Consider the following 18848-nt stretch of genomic DNA (forward strand, 5'->3'; position numbering starts at 1 on the left):
ATTGACGTAAGGGGCCTTGACCAAGCGTCAACCGTTTGACGCAAAGGGGTGAGACTGTGTTGTCCACACCACATGTCTCTTATTGTGAACTGAACAATAGGATGTTTTATACGTGTTCAACCAGTTATAAATCGCACAGAAGCAAAATAGTTTATATTTAGACATTAAAGATACATATGACACAGACTTTGAATTCTGGACCAATAAAACTCTTAGTAATCATTCATTTTGGTGACATGATGGTCAACATGTTTTTATCAGGGCTGGACTCCGTATGTACATTGTGTGACAGGGTTTTAATGAAACACTCTATAAGATGCACATTGTTATTATTAGTGTTATCTCCTTCATGATAAGTGGTATTTGAGGAATTGATTTGCCTGACACCGGATGCTGTCAGCTTGTAATTAAAGGTAATTACAGCATATTAGCCTATACAGCATATTATTACATGTTTCAATTTTCTTTGTCACTGACACAACTCTGTTCAACATATTGGTACAGAATAATGAGCAATACCCCCAGAGTCTCCCGAGAGGGGGGGGGGGGGGGGGGGGTGAGAGACTCAATGGGATGGACACAACGGTAACGGCTACGGCAAGGACACGGATTACGAGACGGCTCACCCAAACCACACTAACGGGGGAAGTGCTAGAGGCAAAGTGCCATTGCGGGAAGATCTGCAAAAACGCAAAGGGACTTAAGATACATCAATCCAGAACCACCTGTGGAAGAGGGGAGAAACAGATGCAGTGCATAGTGGAGACACTTAGTGAGATGCAGGAGGACTCCAGTCAGGAAGCACCCCAGTACTGGAGACCTCTCAGCATCTGTTCCACCCCAAAGTCAAAGGAGGGACTCTCCTAACACTACCCCAGGGACCCAACCTATGAGAGAGAGGGTGAAATGGCCCCCAGCAAATGACAACGCAGCATGGAACAACCTAGACCAGGACCTCGACAGAGTTCTAGAGTCCACATTGGCAGGAACAGTGGAAAGGAAAATCGACAGTATGACAACATTCATCCTCACCATGGTCAGAGAAAGCGTTGGCATAGAGGAGAAGAGACACCACAGCGGAACTCCCGGTATACGACCTAACAGGAGAGCAAGAGAAATAATGCAGTTGAGAAGGGAAATCAAGACTCTCACCAAACGGTACAAGCAAGCTAGTCCAGAAGAAAAGGAGGGCATAAAAGAGTTTACCACGGAACTGCGAGGACAGCTGCGCAGACTGAGAAAAGCTGAAAGGTCTCTGAGGCTGAGAAAGGAGAAGGAGGCCAAGCGAGCTCAGTTCATCAAGGACCCATACAGGTTCACCAAAACCCTGTTGGGCGAAGCAAGATCTGGGAGACTGACTAGCCCCAAAGCAGCTGTGGAAGAGCACCTAAAAGAGAGCCACAGTGATACGCTTAGGGACCAAGCCTTGGTTGTACACCCAAGGATTGGAGGAAGCATAGCTCCTGAGGACGAGCTTGACATCAGAGAGCCAACGTGGAGAGAAGTCCAGGACCTTGTACAGAAAGCCCGGTCATCATCTGCCCCAGGAACAAGTTCTATACCCCATAAGGTATATAAAAGATGTCCGATGCTTCTCCGCAGGTTATGGAAACTGTGGAAGATATCGGCGAAAGGCATAATTCCATCATCCTGGAAGAGAGCAGAAGGGTGCTTTGTACCTAAGGAAGTGGACTCGTCGGAAATCAGCCAGTTCCGGACCATTTCTCTCCTGAGCGTTGAATGCAAGATATTCTTCTCTGTCCTGGCAAGGAGGCTGACCGCTTACATGGTGAAGAACAAGTACGTCGATACATCAGTCCAGAAAGGCGGTATCCCAGGCTTCTCGGGGTGTCTGGAACACACAGGCATCCTCAGTCAGCTGATCCGGGATGCCAAGGAGACGAAGGGAAACTTAACAGTTGTCTGGCTCGACTTGGCCAACGCATATGGATCAATCCCTCATGACCTTATCGACGTAGCTATTGAACACTACCATATCCCTCACCACATCAGGAGAATGATCACCAACTACTTCGGAGGATTCAAGCTACGGTTCCAGACCGCCCATTTCATAACCCAGTGGCAGGTGTCACAGGGTGACTATGCCCATGTGTGGGACCAGTGGGGGGCGCTGTTTGTTAATCTGTCTCCACAGGCTTTTGGCGCCATTCAGGACTGCCCCGGAAGAGATCCGGAAGACTGCAGGTGTGCGGTTGGCGGAGGAACAGAGGAGGCGGGGTCTGGACAGGTGAAAGGGGAGCGACGGGAAGAACACAGCAGAGACGAGATGGGACAGGAGCAGACAAAGAGCGTGGTGCGACTCACGGAGCAGGACGACGGAAAGAGAGCGGTATCCAGCCTACGGCTGGACGAGAGAGAACGCAGCGGCGGAGCGAGCCACAGACAGTGCTGGTCGGCTGCAGGATACAGGGGAGACGCATCGCGGGAAACGTGGAGGGGTAGAAGTGAGCTTTGCCCCTCCTCCGAGCTAAGTACCGCTTTTATTTCACTCCCCTCATCATCGCTTGTTGTACAGACGGGATGACAGAGAAACCCCTTGATTTTGTTTATTATTGTTTGTTTTGGACTTTACTTTGCATGTAGCCATTGTTTTGGTTTGACTTTGATTTATTTATTTATGGTTGCACGTTGATTTAGTTTATTATTTTCAAAGGGGTTTCTCCGGTTTAAACCCAGAGTATTGACTGGTTATTCTCTGTACTACATGATAGTTGGAGGTGGCGCCGGGACTGGACCCACGCACCTGAAGGAGAGAGGACACGAGTTTGGAGTTGAACCGTAACTGGACTGCGCTCTGCTACCACCTGCTCCCTCTCGTCATCGATACTCCATGGACTCCTTTTATTGTGTTTTTATTATAGCCTCAGCCTGCTTCTAATATAGCCCTGTTTTAATAAATATCCTCCATTGTAACTACTGCTCGTGCTTGTTTGTGGCCAGTGGCTTCCCAGAAGAGACTACATTCATTCAGTTTTTATTCTCATTCTTTATTCTTAATTTACAACTCACACCCGTTACACAGGTTCTGGAAAAGGGAATCATCACGGGCTGTACAATCTCCCCCATCTTGTTTGTAATGGGAATGAACCTGCTCATAACAGCTGCAGGGAAGGAATCCAGAGGGCCAAAAATGGAGTCTGGCATCCGTCAACCTCCAATAAGAGGCTTTATGGATGACCTCACCTTAACAACCTCAACCCATGGACAAGCAAGGTGGATTCTGAAAGCACTCGATGACATGGCAACATGGGTTCGAATGACGTTCAAACCGAAGAAGTCAAGAAGCATGGTGATCAGGAATGGCAAAGTAACAGGCAAGTTTCAGCTACAAGTCCAAGGGGAGGCTATACCAATGATTGAGGAAAGTCCAATCAAGTGTTTTGGCAAATGGTACGATTCATCCCTCAATGACAGAAGCAGTGTCTCCATGACAGAGAAGCAGGCTGAGGATTGGCTAAGGAAGATCGAGAGCTCAGGCCTACCAGGCAAGTTCAAGGCCTGGCTCTTCCAGCATGGACTGCTACTAAGATTCCTGTGGCTACTGACAATTTATGAAGTGGCGATGACAACAGTGGAAGGAATCGAGAGGAGAGTGAACAAACACCTCCGCAGATGGCTTGGTATTCCACCAAGTTTCACGTCAGTAGGGCTGTACATCAGGTCCGGTCAGTTACAACTACCCCTATCATCGGTGGTCGACACACACACACACACACACACACACACGTACTATGGCGATCAATACGTCTCAAAAATTATGCACAACTATCAACTTAATGTGTCACATGAGCGTGCTTTGACGCCTGTGCAGCAAAGCAGCGCCTGGCGTGTCATGCAGTTTCCCCATTGACGTGATCATCTGTAAATCTAATCCAGACCTGCCCTGCCCGTCGATAAAAACACCCGTTACCCACGCCGCTAGTAATGACCAGTTCAACAATGACCTGCCTGTATTTTGGTCTTTTGCTTTGTGTTAATAATAATAATATCTTTATTTACATGGCACCTTTAAAAACACAAGTTTACAAAGTGCTTCAGAAACCAACGTAAAAGAGACAAGTCACAAATGTTTTGTTGTGCACAAGGATGCGTCTGGGTGAAAAGTTGTGTTTTCTCCCCAGCCAGTGATGGAGCTCAGGTTAAGCTCCATGCAGCAGAGTAGGAGGGCTGCTAGCCCCACTAGCTGTCCCCAATGCCAGCAGCAGATGCTAGCCGCCACCGCTAACTTCTGCTAGCAGTGGCGGCTAGCAACTGCGGCTAACACCCGCTTTCCAGCTCATCACACCGGCCCTCCTACTCGTTACAGCATAACACTGGATGCTCCCATTGTCCGTGACGTCCGAGTATCGACCCACCGCTCCAGTGCTTCACTGGGAGGCTGCGCAGTTGAGCCAGAGTAGAGGGGCCCAGTTTGAATGTTTTGTTTACAAACTGCTACGAGCACCTCCCGGCTTCCGTCCGTTCGTGCCCGAGGAAACGATGGTGCATTCAGGTTGCCTCAGAACATGAAATATTCGATTTAACGGTGGAATTTACCTTTGCAGACAGGCTAGAAGAGATGCATCGCAAATTCACCCATAAATTATATCCAGTGCACCCTAAATATACCGGTTCAGTCGCATCGCAAAAGGGTGGATCGGACCACCGATATGAATCGGTGAATGTCGCCATCCCTAGTCCGTACTAAACATACTGTCACCCATGGATGAGGGCTCACGTTCACTGAACATACCACTTAATGTAGTGTTGGGCCCTACACAGGCATTTGTGTCGTACATTTACTGAATGAACTGCAACACATGAGACCTTCGTAAATTACATGATACATTCGCAAACATGTAATTTACTGAACATAGTACTGAAAGTAGTGTTGTGCTGTTCGCGAATGTGTCATTTTGTCGCTTGCAAACATCTGTGCCCATGAACATATGAGTATATTCTGTGAACTGAATCATGATCAGGTGGATGGTCAGACTATGCACCGTTCAGTTCGGGCTCACGCCAAGCACTTAAACGATTCGGTGCCCCAGTGGTTGGGAACCCCTGATCTATCTCTTTGCCTTTCTGTGGTGGTTCTCCAGGCACATTCAACAGGATCTGCCATGCCTAACCCTAACCCTAACGACAACAAGCAGAAGAACGTAGACAGACAACTAAACACAAAGACTCACTGCAAATATATTCAACACAATACATGCTTTACTTTACTTTATTTGTTTATTTGGGTAATGAACAGCAATGCACCATGACTTCGGAAGTTCATAGCATTGGACCAGTGAATTCCCTCCAGGTGTGTCACTTCCACTGTTGTCTGTACTACTTGGAGCTTATTTCTGAATTTGCTTGTGTTTCATCTGTTTCCATGTGTTTTCTCACTTGTTAACCTCTCAGGGCCACTGTGGATATCTGATACAGTGAACACAGATTTTTTTTTCTCTATTGATTGAAAGTTGACAAGTGGGGGCTGAAGATTAGAAAGTTTGTCGTGAGTCGCTAATGCCTTCTAATTGTGTACTCTGTACTTCTGTTGTACAGAGAGGTGGGACTTCATTATGATAGAGAGAAAGGATAACAAATGGCTGACACTGAGAGAAGGGATAAATCTTCTGTATGAGTGAGAGGTTGGGTCACAGAGCTGCAGCAGCTCAGCAGGATGGAGGAGACTGAGCTCTGCTTCCCACAACTGCTCAACTCCTCCTGTAGGAAGCAGAGGCGCTCCGACACCGAGACCGTGCTGGTTTACACTGTGCTGTCGTCCATCGCTCTGCTCACTGCAGCTCTCAACCTGCTGGTCATCATTTCCATCTCCCACTTCAGGCACAGATATTTGCTTTTGCTGATCAATTCTTATAATCATAGTTCATGGCTCATGTTATTTCATTGAAGTTACACATACAAAGATTTCAATTGTTTTACAGTGAAAGTTGTTAATTTCAAATTTTGAAAACTCCCAGCTTGACATTATTTATGAATTCAAGAAAGTGTAGGAAGAAATCATTTTTAAACATCTCCAAGTAGACACAAACTGTTATTTTATTAAGTGTAATTGTGTAGAAATGTGTGTGTGTGTGTGTGTTTTTTCTGCTTGGATATACATTTCAGTGCTGATTTCTGCTTTTACATGTGGATCATATGTGTTATATGTGATAATGTAGAGACAGTAATACCCATGATGCTCCTCTTTCAATGCAGGCAGCTCCACACTCCCACCAACCTCCTCCTCCTCTCTCTGGCTGTGTCAGATTTCTTCGTGGGCCTCCTCATGTCCTTTCAGATCCTCCTCTCAGACGGCTGCTGGTTCCTCAGCGACCGCATGTGCACCCTGTACGGTGTTTTAGATTACATCATCACCTCAGCCTCCGTAGGAACCATGGTGTTGATATCTGTCGACCGCTACGTGGCCATTTGTGACCCTTTGCATTATCCCAACAAAGTGACAGTGAGAGGAGTCTCAGTCTGTACGTGTCTGTGTTGGCTCTGCTCTCTGCTGTACAACAGTTTGGTGATGAAGGAGAACTTCACACAGCCGGGCAGGTATAACTCCTGCATCGGAGAGTGTGTGATTGTCATCAGCTACATTGCAGGAGTTGTTGATGTTATTCTGACCTTTGTTGGTCCTGTCACTGTCATCATAGTTCTGTACATGAGGATATTTGTGGTGGCTGTGACTCAGGCTCGTGCCATGCGCTCTCACATCGCAGCGTTTGAACATTCAGAGACTTTGTTTGTGAAGAAATCTGAGATGAAAGCAGCGAGGACTCTGGGTGTTGTTGTCGTGGTGTTTCTGACCTGCCTCTGCCCATATTACTGCTCCTCTCTCGCAGGCCCCAACACCGTCACCACCGTCCCCTTAGAGTCATGGCTCTTCTACTTCAACTCCTGTCTGAACCCGGTGATCTATGCTTTTTGTTACCCCTGGTTTATGAAATCTGTCAAGCTCATTGTCACATTTAAGATCCTTCAGCCCGACTCCTGTGACACCAGCATACTGTAGAGAGGAGTTGCTGACATGATCTGGACACATAAAATGAAATATCACTTTTCTGTCAGAAAGGACTGAAACCTGTTGATTTCACCAGATTTACAAATTCAAAAATCATCTGCGCATGTCTCTTATACAGCAGCTTCCAACTGTGGGTGTCCACAGGAGAAGTTAGCTGTAACAGAAATATTAATACATGCCTATGTGCGTTACATTATGTCCTGTTCCATAGCATTTGTTGCATTTCATATGCTGTCTGTTAATTCTAAATAAGGAGATATGAGTTGCTTTTTGACTTAAACAATAACTAGTTAAAAACCTTTATTTTATTTTATTTTATTTTATTTTTAAACAAAAAGTTAGCACAGTGTGCAGCCTGTATGTGTCATTATGGATTCAGGATTCTCTCTCTCTCTCCTACACATGGGTCATCTCAGAGCCTCTTCTGCTCAGCACTCTCTGAACAAATGCAGTGAGACAATTTTAAATGATCTCTCTGTCTAAAAACAATAATATTAAGCACAAAATGTCATAGCAATAAAACCTTTGATCATTAGCAAAGGCTGAATTTGAGTGTTGTTGTCAATTGTCAAATTTAAATCTACCTGCCTCTACTTCTTTGCATGCACTGTACCTACTGTACATAAACATATCGGCCTGATATATAATGTCACATAAACATCAACCCCAATGAAAATAAACCTAAGTAACTGTAGGACCACCATATACTCCCATTTAAACTGATTTTTAAAAATGCCTAAGTCTAATTCATTCTCTATCTTATTGTTTCTAAACAGTGACTGCGTTTACATGCACTTCAGTACCCCGATTTCAATTGGGTTTTTTAAGTACCCCGAATTTGTGTTTGCGCATGTAAACACCATTTCCCGATTCCAGAAATTGGGATAAGCTCATATCCCGATTTTGAGAAACCCGATTTTGCTGCCCGGAGAACTCCGAAAGAAATCAGGATACTGGAGCATGTAAACACAGTACCCCGATATCTGAAAGCTGCTCAGCCATAGATATATATATATATATACGTTTATATATCTATGCTGCTCAGCCAGCTGACGTAACCGTTACCATAGATACGTTACGTACAAAATGGCGGCGACAACAAGAGCGCATTCTGGAGCGACGAGGAGACTATTAAGTTTTTTTGTTTGTTTTTTTCATGCGAGAAAGTCACTGTTTAGATCCCCAATGTGCGGTCGGTTTATCCAAATGACGGCTGTTTACAAGTTTGCTACAACGTTTTTGGGAGGAGTGAAGCTCCCCGTGTGTGAGCTGTGACCGGGACATCACAGAGGCAGCAACCCCGTCTCCTGACGTGCTCGGCCGGCCAGACTACTCCGTCACCTCGGGAGAGAAGACGGTCGTTAATTAACTTACCCGTAGGTTTTTAGAGGTTTACTGCTGACAGGTTAAATTCTTTTTAGGAGATAAATGCTGGTTTCATTGATGAAATCTAACAATTGTGGCAGTTGCCTTAGTTTGTTTGAATGAAAAGTGAAGCTTCATGTGTGTATTGGAGGAGCAGTGCTGCCTGGAGGCTCTGTCGCCTAACGTGTGTACAGAAATCACTACTTTTACATCAATAAATGCATGTTTTACAATGAACCGATAAGTCTGCATTGAATTTACCTTTCTTTTATTAAGTTATATAACATGGCAGCATTTTTAATTTGTAAATTTTCGGACCTACATATTTCCTAGTAGTTGCGCTTCCTGTTGTAAATAATACATGTAAACATGAATGAAACACACATACGCACGTAAGACGCAGTAATCAGAAACCGGGATACTGTATTTATCATGTATACAGGGATACTGAATAACCGGGTTTCTCTAACTTCATGTAAACACCATACCCCGAATTTGATCAATAATCGGGGTACTTAAAAAACCCGATTGAAATCGGGGTACTGAAGTGCATGTAAACGCAGTCACTGTGGGTCAATGGATTTTACTATTTCATTGCTTTTGTTGTCATTCTCTTTTTCAATGTATTTATTTGATCTTAATCTGTTCAAGCGCCTTGTAACTTTGCTAAGAAATGTGCTATATGAATAACAAATAAATTTTGTACACATCCCAAATGGTATGATATCATAAGAGCTGCCTGGTGGTGGCTGTAAGAGATTCCGGCTTGTTGTCTGTAATTTCTGTGGGCCTATACAGGCTCTCTCTTGGTGTGCAGTGCACTGCAGAAAACACTGAACAGCAACATCCACCTGTTGCTTTGTGTGTTAGCATGTTTGTGCACTTAGAGCTTCAGTGATGCTTGTGCGTGACATTGCGTAAAGCTGATCAGTGTGTGACAGGTCGGACACACCTGAGCTTTGCATGCCGGAGTCCTTCCCTAAAGCTAAAACTCTTATACATTCCACACCACATGTCTCTTATTGTGAACTGAACAATAGGATGTTTTATATTTAGACACATCACGTGTTCAACCAGTTATAAATCGCACAGAAGCAACATAGTTTATATTTAGACATTAAAGATACATATGACACAGACTTTGAATTCTGGACCAATAAACTCTTAGTAATCATTCATTTTGGTGACATGATGGTCAACATGTTTTTATCAGAGCTGGATTTCGTATCTACATTGTGTGACAGAATTTTAATTAAATATAACACTCTCCAAGATACACATTATTATTATTATTAGTGTTATCTTCATAACAGTGGTTTGAGAAATTGATTTGTCTGACACTGGATGCAAACAGCTTGTAATGAACGGTAATTACAGCATATTTGTGAGCTGGCATGTTCTGCACCAGGAGCCAGTTTGGGAAGACAAAAGGTCTCAAAAAAAAGTGTGTGAAAGACTTCACTCTGTTGGAGAGTAAACATGTAAATCGACAGAGAGGGAGCAGACGAGTGTGCAGACACATCAGCCGAACCATCAGGTGAAACTTCAAACTGCTTGACTTCCCTACATCACATCCACAGGGTAAGAAAACATGGAAATATTTAATTAACACTTCAACTAACCCCTAACCCCTTGACAAGGGAACAAAATACATTTTGGAGCTACAATATAAAAAAACTGAAAGTAAAATACAAATTATTTTGAAAAATGTTCAGTCTCTAACACAGGTAAAATGATATTTAAAGTGCTTTACAAGCGATTCAACAATAAAGTAAAACAAAATAAAAAACACTTTTTGAAACAAATGCACACTAACAGGAATATTATGAAGAGTTGAAATACCGTAATAAGAGGAGTTAGTAGTAAACAGTAATAAATAGTAGATATATAGTAATAACCCTTAACCCTAACTCAAACACTGAGATCATAAAATTATAGAAGACTCATGTTTAAAAGGATCAATATTGTAATAAAAAATTGTAAAGTAGATCAATGTAAAGGTTTTAAAATCGAAATAAGAAAATAAACATTTAAGTATTTTCTAGAATATGGACAAGAAAAAAGAGGGATTGATATTTTTACAATTGGATAGCTACAGTTTGTAAAAAATTCACATATCACACAACTAAATACAAAAGACAAATGAATTTCCCTTTGGGGATTATTAAAGTATTTTGTATAGTATCATATAAAAAGCAGCCATGGAGCACATTTACTCTGCTTTTACACCACATTAGTAATTAAAATAATAATGTTTGCTAGTTAACATTGATGTTACAGCTCTGCTACTTTTTCGCTTAATATAGTTCTGCTGGATGTAGGTTTGGGGGATTTAGTTATTTTTGCCCTTTTTGTTATTAAAAAAAGAAAAAGAAATTGCACATTTTTGGTTGTATGATCATAATGTCATGGTGTAGAATAAAATACTTCAGTACAGGTTGAAGTATGATATAGTCAATCAATTGAATCTCTGAACTGGTATAACTAAATATTTATTTATTTATTTAATGTTACAATCTGTTTAAACTGTCAGGTAAAGATTCTCCGAACCACTGATCCTCTCAAGAATTTTACAAATGCCTTTACCTAATAATTAGAGAAGGGGAATCAGGGATTTAACAGAAAAAACACAGATTTTTATATTTAAATACAACCTAGCCATTACATATTCTACAGGCCATTCAGTAAAAAGTGTGTAACCAGGCTTGTTGTGTTTCAGGTCGGTGCCAGTGGACCAGCAGCATGTTCTGCTTTGTACTGTTTCTGTCTGCACTCGGCGTGGTGTCGGGTAAGAAGGCCTCTGTCTTTATTTACTCTTATTCAACAGCCCATTTGTCTTGCTCTTTGCACACATGTCAAATATCTTGTAGGTGTAATAATTACTTAGTAGGCAATGAAAGCGATTCAGATTCAGATTTGGATAACTCACGTATAAAAACTATATCCAGGTTCAGAACCTCTTGCAACCTCTTGTTTTGTAAATGCAATGACAGTTGAAGCTCCGGGCAAGAGTCACCCACCAAGAAACCACTTGGTGTGACAAGGAAAACAAATAGCGCCTTTAAGATGGAACATTTCTGTGGGTTTGTTGGTTGGTTTACTCACAAAGCATGTGTCTTCTCCATCTCCTCAGGTACCATGGCAGCAGACCAGACTTTTACCAGGTCTGGTGAGATGAACATCAGCTCTTGCCCCATTACTTATTATGGACAACAATATGACAAAGTATATGTGAGTAATCTAAAGTCTCCTATATGTGAGTCCACCTCCTGTCATTGGTGAATCCATTTCCTGTAGAGACCAGGACCAGAATAAGATGTTAGAATATGAGTGTACACCTGACTTTAATTATCGGGAGGTATGTACTTGTTGGTATGCATGTGCACAAAAAGCATCACAATCTTGTTGTCAAGCTAGCTTTACACTGTAGAACAAGCAGAACATGCTGCTGGACAGCTGCAGCTGTAACATATAGATTGTTTAAATGAAAAAAAACACAAAAACAAAAATCTGTTGTTTTAATATATAAATGGGAAAGAAGTTGTGTATTGGTTGTGTCTCTTCAACAGGTGGCTTTCAATGCAAGCAGGTTTACAGTTTGTTTCAATGGCGCGTATGAACCTGGGACCAAAAATGACTGTATCATGATGTCTGGCGGAACGGCGGACAGAGGTGACCTAACGATACTTACAAGAGAGATACCCACCGGATCTGGAGTCCATCAACTTCTGCCAAACCTCAAGAATGCTGGGAAATGCATCAACATCATACCATTGAAAGACAATAATGAATCCCAGGTGAATCTTTTTGATTTTGAGACAGATGTGGTAAGTAGGATTGTATTGTATTGTATTGTATTATATTGTATTATATTGTATCCTCTTGTCAGATTGGACAAGTCGAACTTGGCAACTTTGGGACACAAGCAATTCTGGCAATCAAGACACTCTCTGGATACACGTCTGTTAATGTGGTGAGTACATACAAGTACAATATTCAGAAAAATATGCTCGAAAAACATGTGTAATGTCACTTGTCAGTTTCCCATTCTGGGTGATTTTAATTCAGGCTGTCAACATATGATTTTGACATATCACATCACTACCACTGCACTAGCACAATCCATCTGTTTTCAATCAACAACTTGTTTTTACATGTACTTGACAAAATAGATTTCTCTTTTACTAAAACTCAGTTCTGAATAAAGAGTGTTGGATTTTGTGATAAACATGATGATCTATTTTCACTTTTTGTCCTCAAATGTTTGCGTTGTGTATCCGGAGTGTTATCCTGATTACTGTAATGCTTGAATTTTGATTTAAAAATGCACGGGAAGGTTCATGGATAAAGTGTTTTCTCATTGGAGCAACACAACAAAAAAAAGGTTCTTCAAATGTATAAGAATCAATTCATGTGTTACATGGTATAGTGCAAAAATTGATAATGTGTGTTGCAATGGTGGCTCCATCTGGTGGTCATTTCAGGGATCAACTTCATATTTCAGTCTATAGACCATTTGTTTTTTTTGTAACATTCCAGGAGGCAGTTGCACAAGTCAACGGACGCACAGTTTCTAAACAGAAATTCCAGACAAATAAAACAAGCAGCGGCGTCATCACCGATGTGAGCGGATGCAGACTCTCAGGTTAGAAAATCCAGTGCTTCTTAAAATGTTCTATGGAAAGATAGTGATGAACACAACAACAGCCGATTCATTGGTTCACTGTTTACCTACACAATTACCTACACTGACTTTTCCTAGGTGTTGTTTATAAGACAAACATGACAGTGCGAGACCCAAAAACCTGCTCCATGGTAACCTGTGATGTGAGCGGCATTGCCAGTGCTGTCAGTTACTGTGGTCCTATGGAGCGTTGCCAAGGTGATGGCAGGTAAATATTTGAATAAGCGATACCATGACAAAAACTAAAACTTTATCTTGTGTTGGTTTGGTCTTCAACACTGATGACGTATATTCTGTATCTCTGTCCATCAGATGTGTCTTGAACAGCATATGCACCGTGACCGGCTCCACCGTCATCGACTTTGTTGGCAGGGTCCGCTCTGTCCCGGACCGCTGTGGATACACTCTGATGAAGTCCTCATCCATCTCAGGCCTCCAGGTGCTGGGGCTTTTCCAGGAAAGACGGCGTACAGATGTGAGTTTTTTGGACCTTGTGATTCTGGAGCTGGACGAGGCAGGTGCTCAGATCTCTCTGGACCAAGGGGGCAGAGTTCAGGTGAGTTACCCACTGCCACAGTTGCTCTTGTTAAAATATTTGTTTGAACTATTTCTCCATGATGTTCACTAAAATGTTCACTGAAATTTTGGGATGTTTAAAGCCGACAGGGACCCCAGTGGTGGGCTACACATTTAATTGCACCGTCTAACCGATGCTTAGAGACCAAGACAGAGAAAATGGAGGGAAATTATTCACAAGGCACACAGTCATTAAACTGGTGTAAATGCTTAAACAAATTGGCTTCAGCAGTAGTAGATGTACTGTCTGTATTGCCCGTGCTTTTAGAACCAGACATGCTGGACTATTTCATGTGTCATGCATGCAAAAACTAACAAAAATAAAACTCAAATGAACATAAAATGAATGGGCAGAGACACCATCTTTAAAGGTCCTGGTCATGTGATCTCGCACACCCGTTGTGCATTTTCAGTGAGATCCCATTCACAGTGAGATCACACAAACTTTAAAGATGGCGCCTCTGCCCATTCATTTAATCATTATTTTATTCATTTTAACATCTGAGGAAGAGCCGGCTTGGCTCGAAACGTCATGTTTGAATTAATTACACTTGCATCAGAGCCCCTTTGGTGTGCAGACTCTCCAACACCTTACTACATTGAGTAATGAAACTCAAGCTGTACCATGCAAACCAGTGTATTTACCCCATTGAACCACTAGATGGCAGATCACCACACTCAGTTCTATGAAGTTCTGTTTGTGCAAAAACTGTTGTAACATCTTAGCACTGTGCATGTGTTGAATCCATAATCACTGTGTACTTGTCTCCTCCGCATTGTGTCTGTGATGAAGCTGAACGACGAAGTGCTGATGCTGAACGCCACGGCTCGGGTGGTGCACGGCGTGGAGCTCTCTAAGGACCAGATGGGCGTGACCGCTAAGATATTGGCGTCCAACTACACGGTGTCCGTCGTCTTTGATGGTTCCACCACAATGATCCACATGACAGGTGTGCACAGCTGAATGTGACCACAGAGACAGGTGGTCATATCATGTTCCTCTGCTGCCTACCCACACAAAGATACTGATTGTCATGTTCATAGAGGTAATTACTGCTGGATCTGTTTTCCTAAACAATGGCAGCAAGTGAGGTGTTAGTGGCCTTCCACGCCCACACAGGTTTTTTTGGTTATTTTGGCTGGTTAGATCTCTAGTCAGAGTCATGGGATTCATGTGCAGTATCAAATTCATCCAGTCCATCCAAGTGCAACAGGGTAGGGGAGGGAGGCATTGCAGGCAAGCACAATCTCCACAGGCCTGTGAAGAAGTATGAGTCAAAAATAATTTATTCATTCATTTAAAATAGGCTATTTTGTGTTGTGTTGTGCTGAGTTCAATATCAAATTTAATTTCTTTCCTCACCAAGAGCTGTAATTCTTTTCTTGTGATAACATTAGTGACTGTCACTCGTCATGTTGTTTGTTACATTTTTGATATGATAAATTCAACAATATTGATCTGTAAGACTTTCTCTCCTGAACATGATCAGGTCCGAGTGGAGCACAGATAGGTGGTTTATGTGGCGCTTCCAAAAGGACTGTAGGTGAAGAGAAGGTCTCTGCTTACAGTGCCACTGGGTAAGACCTCAAACACATTGTCCCATGGATTGTCTACTGTCCATCATTGTCTTTTATCTCATGTTGTGTGTTGTCCCGCAGCTGTGAGATGCAGTACAAAGACTCTGATGACAGTAGAATCAACTGCAACGCCACAACTAAATGGTAAATCCAAATAAACACAGATTAAGCTTCACTTTTATTGTGTTGGGAGAGCTTTGGAACGTAGATGCTAAAACTAACATATCCGTTTTGTGCCCTCATCTCCTCTATGGTGCTGGAACAGGTGTAATCTGTTGAGGCGGGCTCCCTTCACTGCATGCAGCGAATACATTGACCCAGAGCCCTTTATTACTGCCTGCACAGAGATGATGTGCAAATATCCTGCAGAGGATGGTCTCAAATGCCGGTTCCTAGAGGCTTACGCTAAAGCCTGCAGCCGCCACAGCAACATCACAGTGGAGGGGTGGAGGTCAAAGACCAGATGCTGTAAGGCTGTTTCTCTGAAGATGATTGAAGACAACTTTGAATGCTGTAGATGTGAATTATTCCTTTGTATTCTGCCTGTATGTGTGTTCCCAGCAGCTTCTTCTCAGGACCTCTGTCAGGACAAGTTCTGCAGTGCTCATGAGTTCTGTGGTGTGGACAGCAATAGTAGGCACACTCGCTGCCTCTGTCGGTCCATTTTTGCCTCCAAGTACAAACCGACAGAAGCCTTTGGTGAGTTGGCTTGACGCAAGACAGTCACAGTTTCTGGAAGGAACTTCAAAGGGATAGTTATTTCAGATTCACAGAGTAACAGGGGCATTTACAGACCACATCGAGGACTGGAGCACCAGAATAGATGATAGTGGACATTTTCTTTGATTAAAAACTAAGTAGCATTTGGTTAAACTTCGAAAAACAGCAATTTAGAGTTATCAAACTTGACCATATGTTCCTTACCCATTGGTGTTGGAAGTTGTTTGGACTGAAGCTGCGTGACCTTAACGGTTTCTAATCGGTGTTCAGGTGAGCCGACGGTCTGCAGGCAAAAGTCTGCTACACTAAATCTGGCTAAATGTCTCTTGGAGGACAAAGGCATCGACTACTCTGTCCTACACCTCAATGACCAGGCCTGCACAGGTGAAATGGACAACCTGACCCACATGGTGACGTTCAGCTTCAACGGTAGCTGTCCCTGTGGTACTGTGGTTGCGGTAGGTGCAGTAGCTGCTGAAGGCTAAAACCTTTAAATTAATTTGGTGAAATCTAAAAGTATTGGATGCACCTGAATGTACAGTGACCATGTCTGTGTCCATGCATCTCTGCAGGTAAACAATAGCCAAATTATCTACAAGAACAGCATCATGACACGGAACAGCTCAACGTTTGGTGTGATCAACCGTCACAGCCCTGTACATATTGACTTCTCCTGTTTTTACAACCAGCCAGATATCAAGAGCTTCGCTATTAAACTCAAACAAAGGTGGGTGCAATGTAGTTCCAGAGCTGTTGACTTTTTGTTACCAAGAGACAAGACAAGATAGGAATGATGTCTTTGCTTTCCAGTTCTATGTCCCAGCAGATTGCCTCTGGAGAGTGGAGTTACAATCTTAGCATGACGGCCTATAGCGACCCCGACCGCACTCAAGCTATCGAGTCAAGCAGCGACATTCAGCTGAATGACAAAATCTGGGTGGAGCTGAAGACGGAAGGGCTCGATGAGAATATGGCCGTCGTGGTGACTGACTCCTGCTGGGCCACCGATCAACCGTCGCCAAGTGGAAGTCTGAGATATGACCTCATCATCAAAGGGTGAGACACTCAGAGATGCTCATGGTGATTGAACCGGATGGGCCCCTCCTCATCCCGTCTGCTTTCTTGTTTTTGTGCAGTTGCCCAAACCCCGCTGACCCGACCGTGATGGTGGAGGGCAATGGACTGGGAACATCCAACTACTTCTCTTTCAACAGCTTCCAGTTCTCTGGAAAGACCAGTGACGTCTTCCTGCATTGCAGAGTGGAGCTGTGTGTCAGGGAGGGAAGTAGCTGCGTCCCGGTATGAAACAGTTCCTCCAATGTGTTCACATAGATATATATGAATAGTCAAATTTAAGAATACCGGCTCAAAACACAAGACATTTCCTACTATAAACCCTGTACAAACCAGAACATTGTTTTTTACCTGTCTCCCAGAGTTGCAGCCAGACTAAGAGAAGGCGCAGATCTGTTGTCACAAGATACAGAGATGAAAATCCTGCCCTCATCAACTTGGCCTGGTCTTATTAAGTGAGTGTGATAAATAGCGTCAGTACGAAATTCCAAGTCATTGCCATTTTTAGATTTCAACAACTGTTCAATAATCTCAGACATTGGGCTACTCCCTTAACTTGCATTTGTTTACTTTTTTAGGTTCAATGGAAACTCGGACCGACCCCCAAGCTTGATGATTTCTCTTTTGGTTTAGTCCTGATGAAGGCTCTATACTAGCTATACATACATATATATGATAAGTTTATATAGGTTTGGTCTGGTTATGGGATTTCCACTAAATGTCAGAGTGATAAGGAGGCACCAACCAAGGCTCAATAAGCGAACACATGAACTTTGACAGTTAGATTGTGGAATATGTTTTATGTTAGTTGGTGATTTGCAGATTAGACAAAATTGATCAATCAATCGGTGATGGTCTCATCCTGCTCTCTTTTCCTGTGGTTGGAGGGACCCTCTCCTCTAACATAATTTCTCTGACCAGGTTTGGACCAGTCTGTGGCTTTGACACCACAACATTTTATTCCTATACCTGTCTGTACTATGGAACTGTCCAGTCAATAAAATCGTCAGTGGAATACTATAGAGCTTTGATTAATTTATTCATCGTTATGCAGTGAGGCGATTCTCTCTGCTGTGTCCTTAAAGGGATATTCTGGCGTAAGTTTAACGAGTAAGACTCCCCCCCCACCCCCATCCCTTGAGAGATCAGGTTTGCCAAATGCTAGTTGTAGCAACTTCAGTAAAGACCGCACAATAACAATACACTGCTGTCGATTCCTCCACCAACCAACCGCCATCAAAAAAGCCGCTAATAGCCACAAATAATGCTCAGAACAGCACCAAACATCAGCAACAGTACAAATAGGGGCCCAGCACCTAATACGAGGCATCAAACACCTGCTGACTTTGCCTGGTTTCTATTGAAAAGAGACCAAAACACAACTCACCCACTCTCCTCCAGCTGCTTCCTAGCTGTGGGGAAGCCCTGACGAGTCGATTACCGAGTGCATCAGTGTTCCTCTCTGTTTTCCCTCTCTGTTTCTAACAATAATTAGTGAGTGTTGACAGGAAAATGAACAGAGTTGAGTTGCTCAAACTATCACAGTCAGCAAAGCTGCTGCAGTTTTGGGACTAAACATCGCTGGACTCCTTTACTTTTCTACTGCACTCGGTGATCGACTTGTTAGGGCTTCTGCATTAGTAGGAAGCGGCTGGAGGAGAGAGGGCGAGTTTTGTTTTCATCTCTTTTCAAAATAAACCAGACTAAACTAGCAGGTGTTTGATGCCTCATATTATCTGCTGGTGGAGGAATCGACAGCAGTGTATTGCTATTCGTTGCGGGAGATCATCCCAATGTTCCCCACTTTTCCCCAAAAGGGTCCTATGT

At 43.0% G+C, this 18848-nt stretch overlaps 2 protein-coding genes and 1 long non-coding RNA gene across 4 annotated transcripts in view; 2 read left to right on the forward strand and 1 right to left on the reverse strand.

The window, feature by feature from the left end:
* The window catches only part of LOC146965504 (uncharacterized), a 518674-nt gene that overhangs the window by 428427 nt on the left and 71399 nt on the right, over positions 1 to 18848 (reverse strand). The gene's annotated exons all lie outside the window — the stretch shown is intronic.
* LOC146965529 (trace amine-associated receptor 13c-like) lies at positions 5672 to 7015 on the forward strand. Its single transcript, XM_085764359.1, has 2 exons — positions 5672 to 5838; positions 6214 to 7015. The coding sequence occupies exons 1-2, from the start codon at positions 5675 to 5677 to the stop codon at positions 7013 to 7015; spliced, it is 966 nt and encodes a 321-aa protein (XP_085620485.1). The 5' UTR covers positions 5672 to 5674.
* LOC146965530 (alpha-tectorin-like) lies at positions 11965 to 17674 on the forward strand. 2 transcript variants are annotated; one of them, XM_085764357.1, is made up of 16 exons: positions 11965 to 12186; positions 12279 to 12362; positions 12929 to 13034; positions 13152 to 13281; positions 13386 to 13629; positions 14443 to 14599; positions 15140 to 15227; positions 15309 to 15371; positions 15493 to 15695; positions 15789 to 15926; positions 16218 to 16405; positions 16520 to 16674; positions 16758 to 17003; positions 17084 to 17246; positions 17384 to 17476; positions 17600 to 17674. In XM_085764357.1, the coding sequence occupies exons 1-15, from the start codon at positions 12034 to 12036 to the stop codon at positions 17474 to 17476; spliced, it is 2211 nt and encodes a 736-aa protein (XP_085620483.1). In that variant the 5' UTR covers positions 11965 to 12033; the 3' UTR covers positions 17600 to 17674. The 2 variants fall into 2 exon arrangements, with proteins under 2 accessions (XP_085620483.1, XP_085620484.1); XM_085764358.1 differs by having other exon boundaries at positions 15792 to 15926.

The sequence above is a fragment of the Trachurus japonicus genome, chromosome 21 (genome assembly GCF_045865225.1).
Source record: "Trachurus japonicus isolate A0001 chromosome 21, Traja_1.0".
NCBI lineage: Eukaryota > Metazoa > Chordata > Actinopteri > Carangiformes > Carangidae > Trachurus > Trachurus japonicus.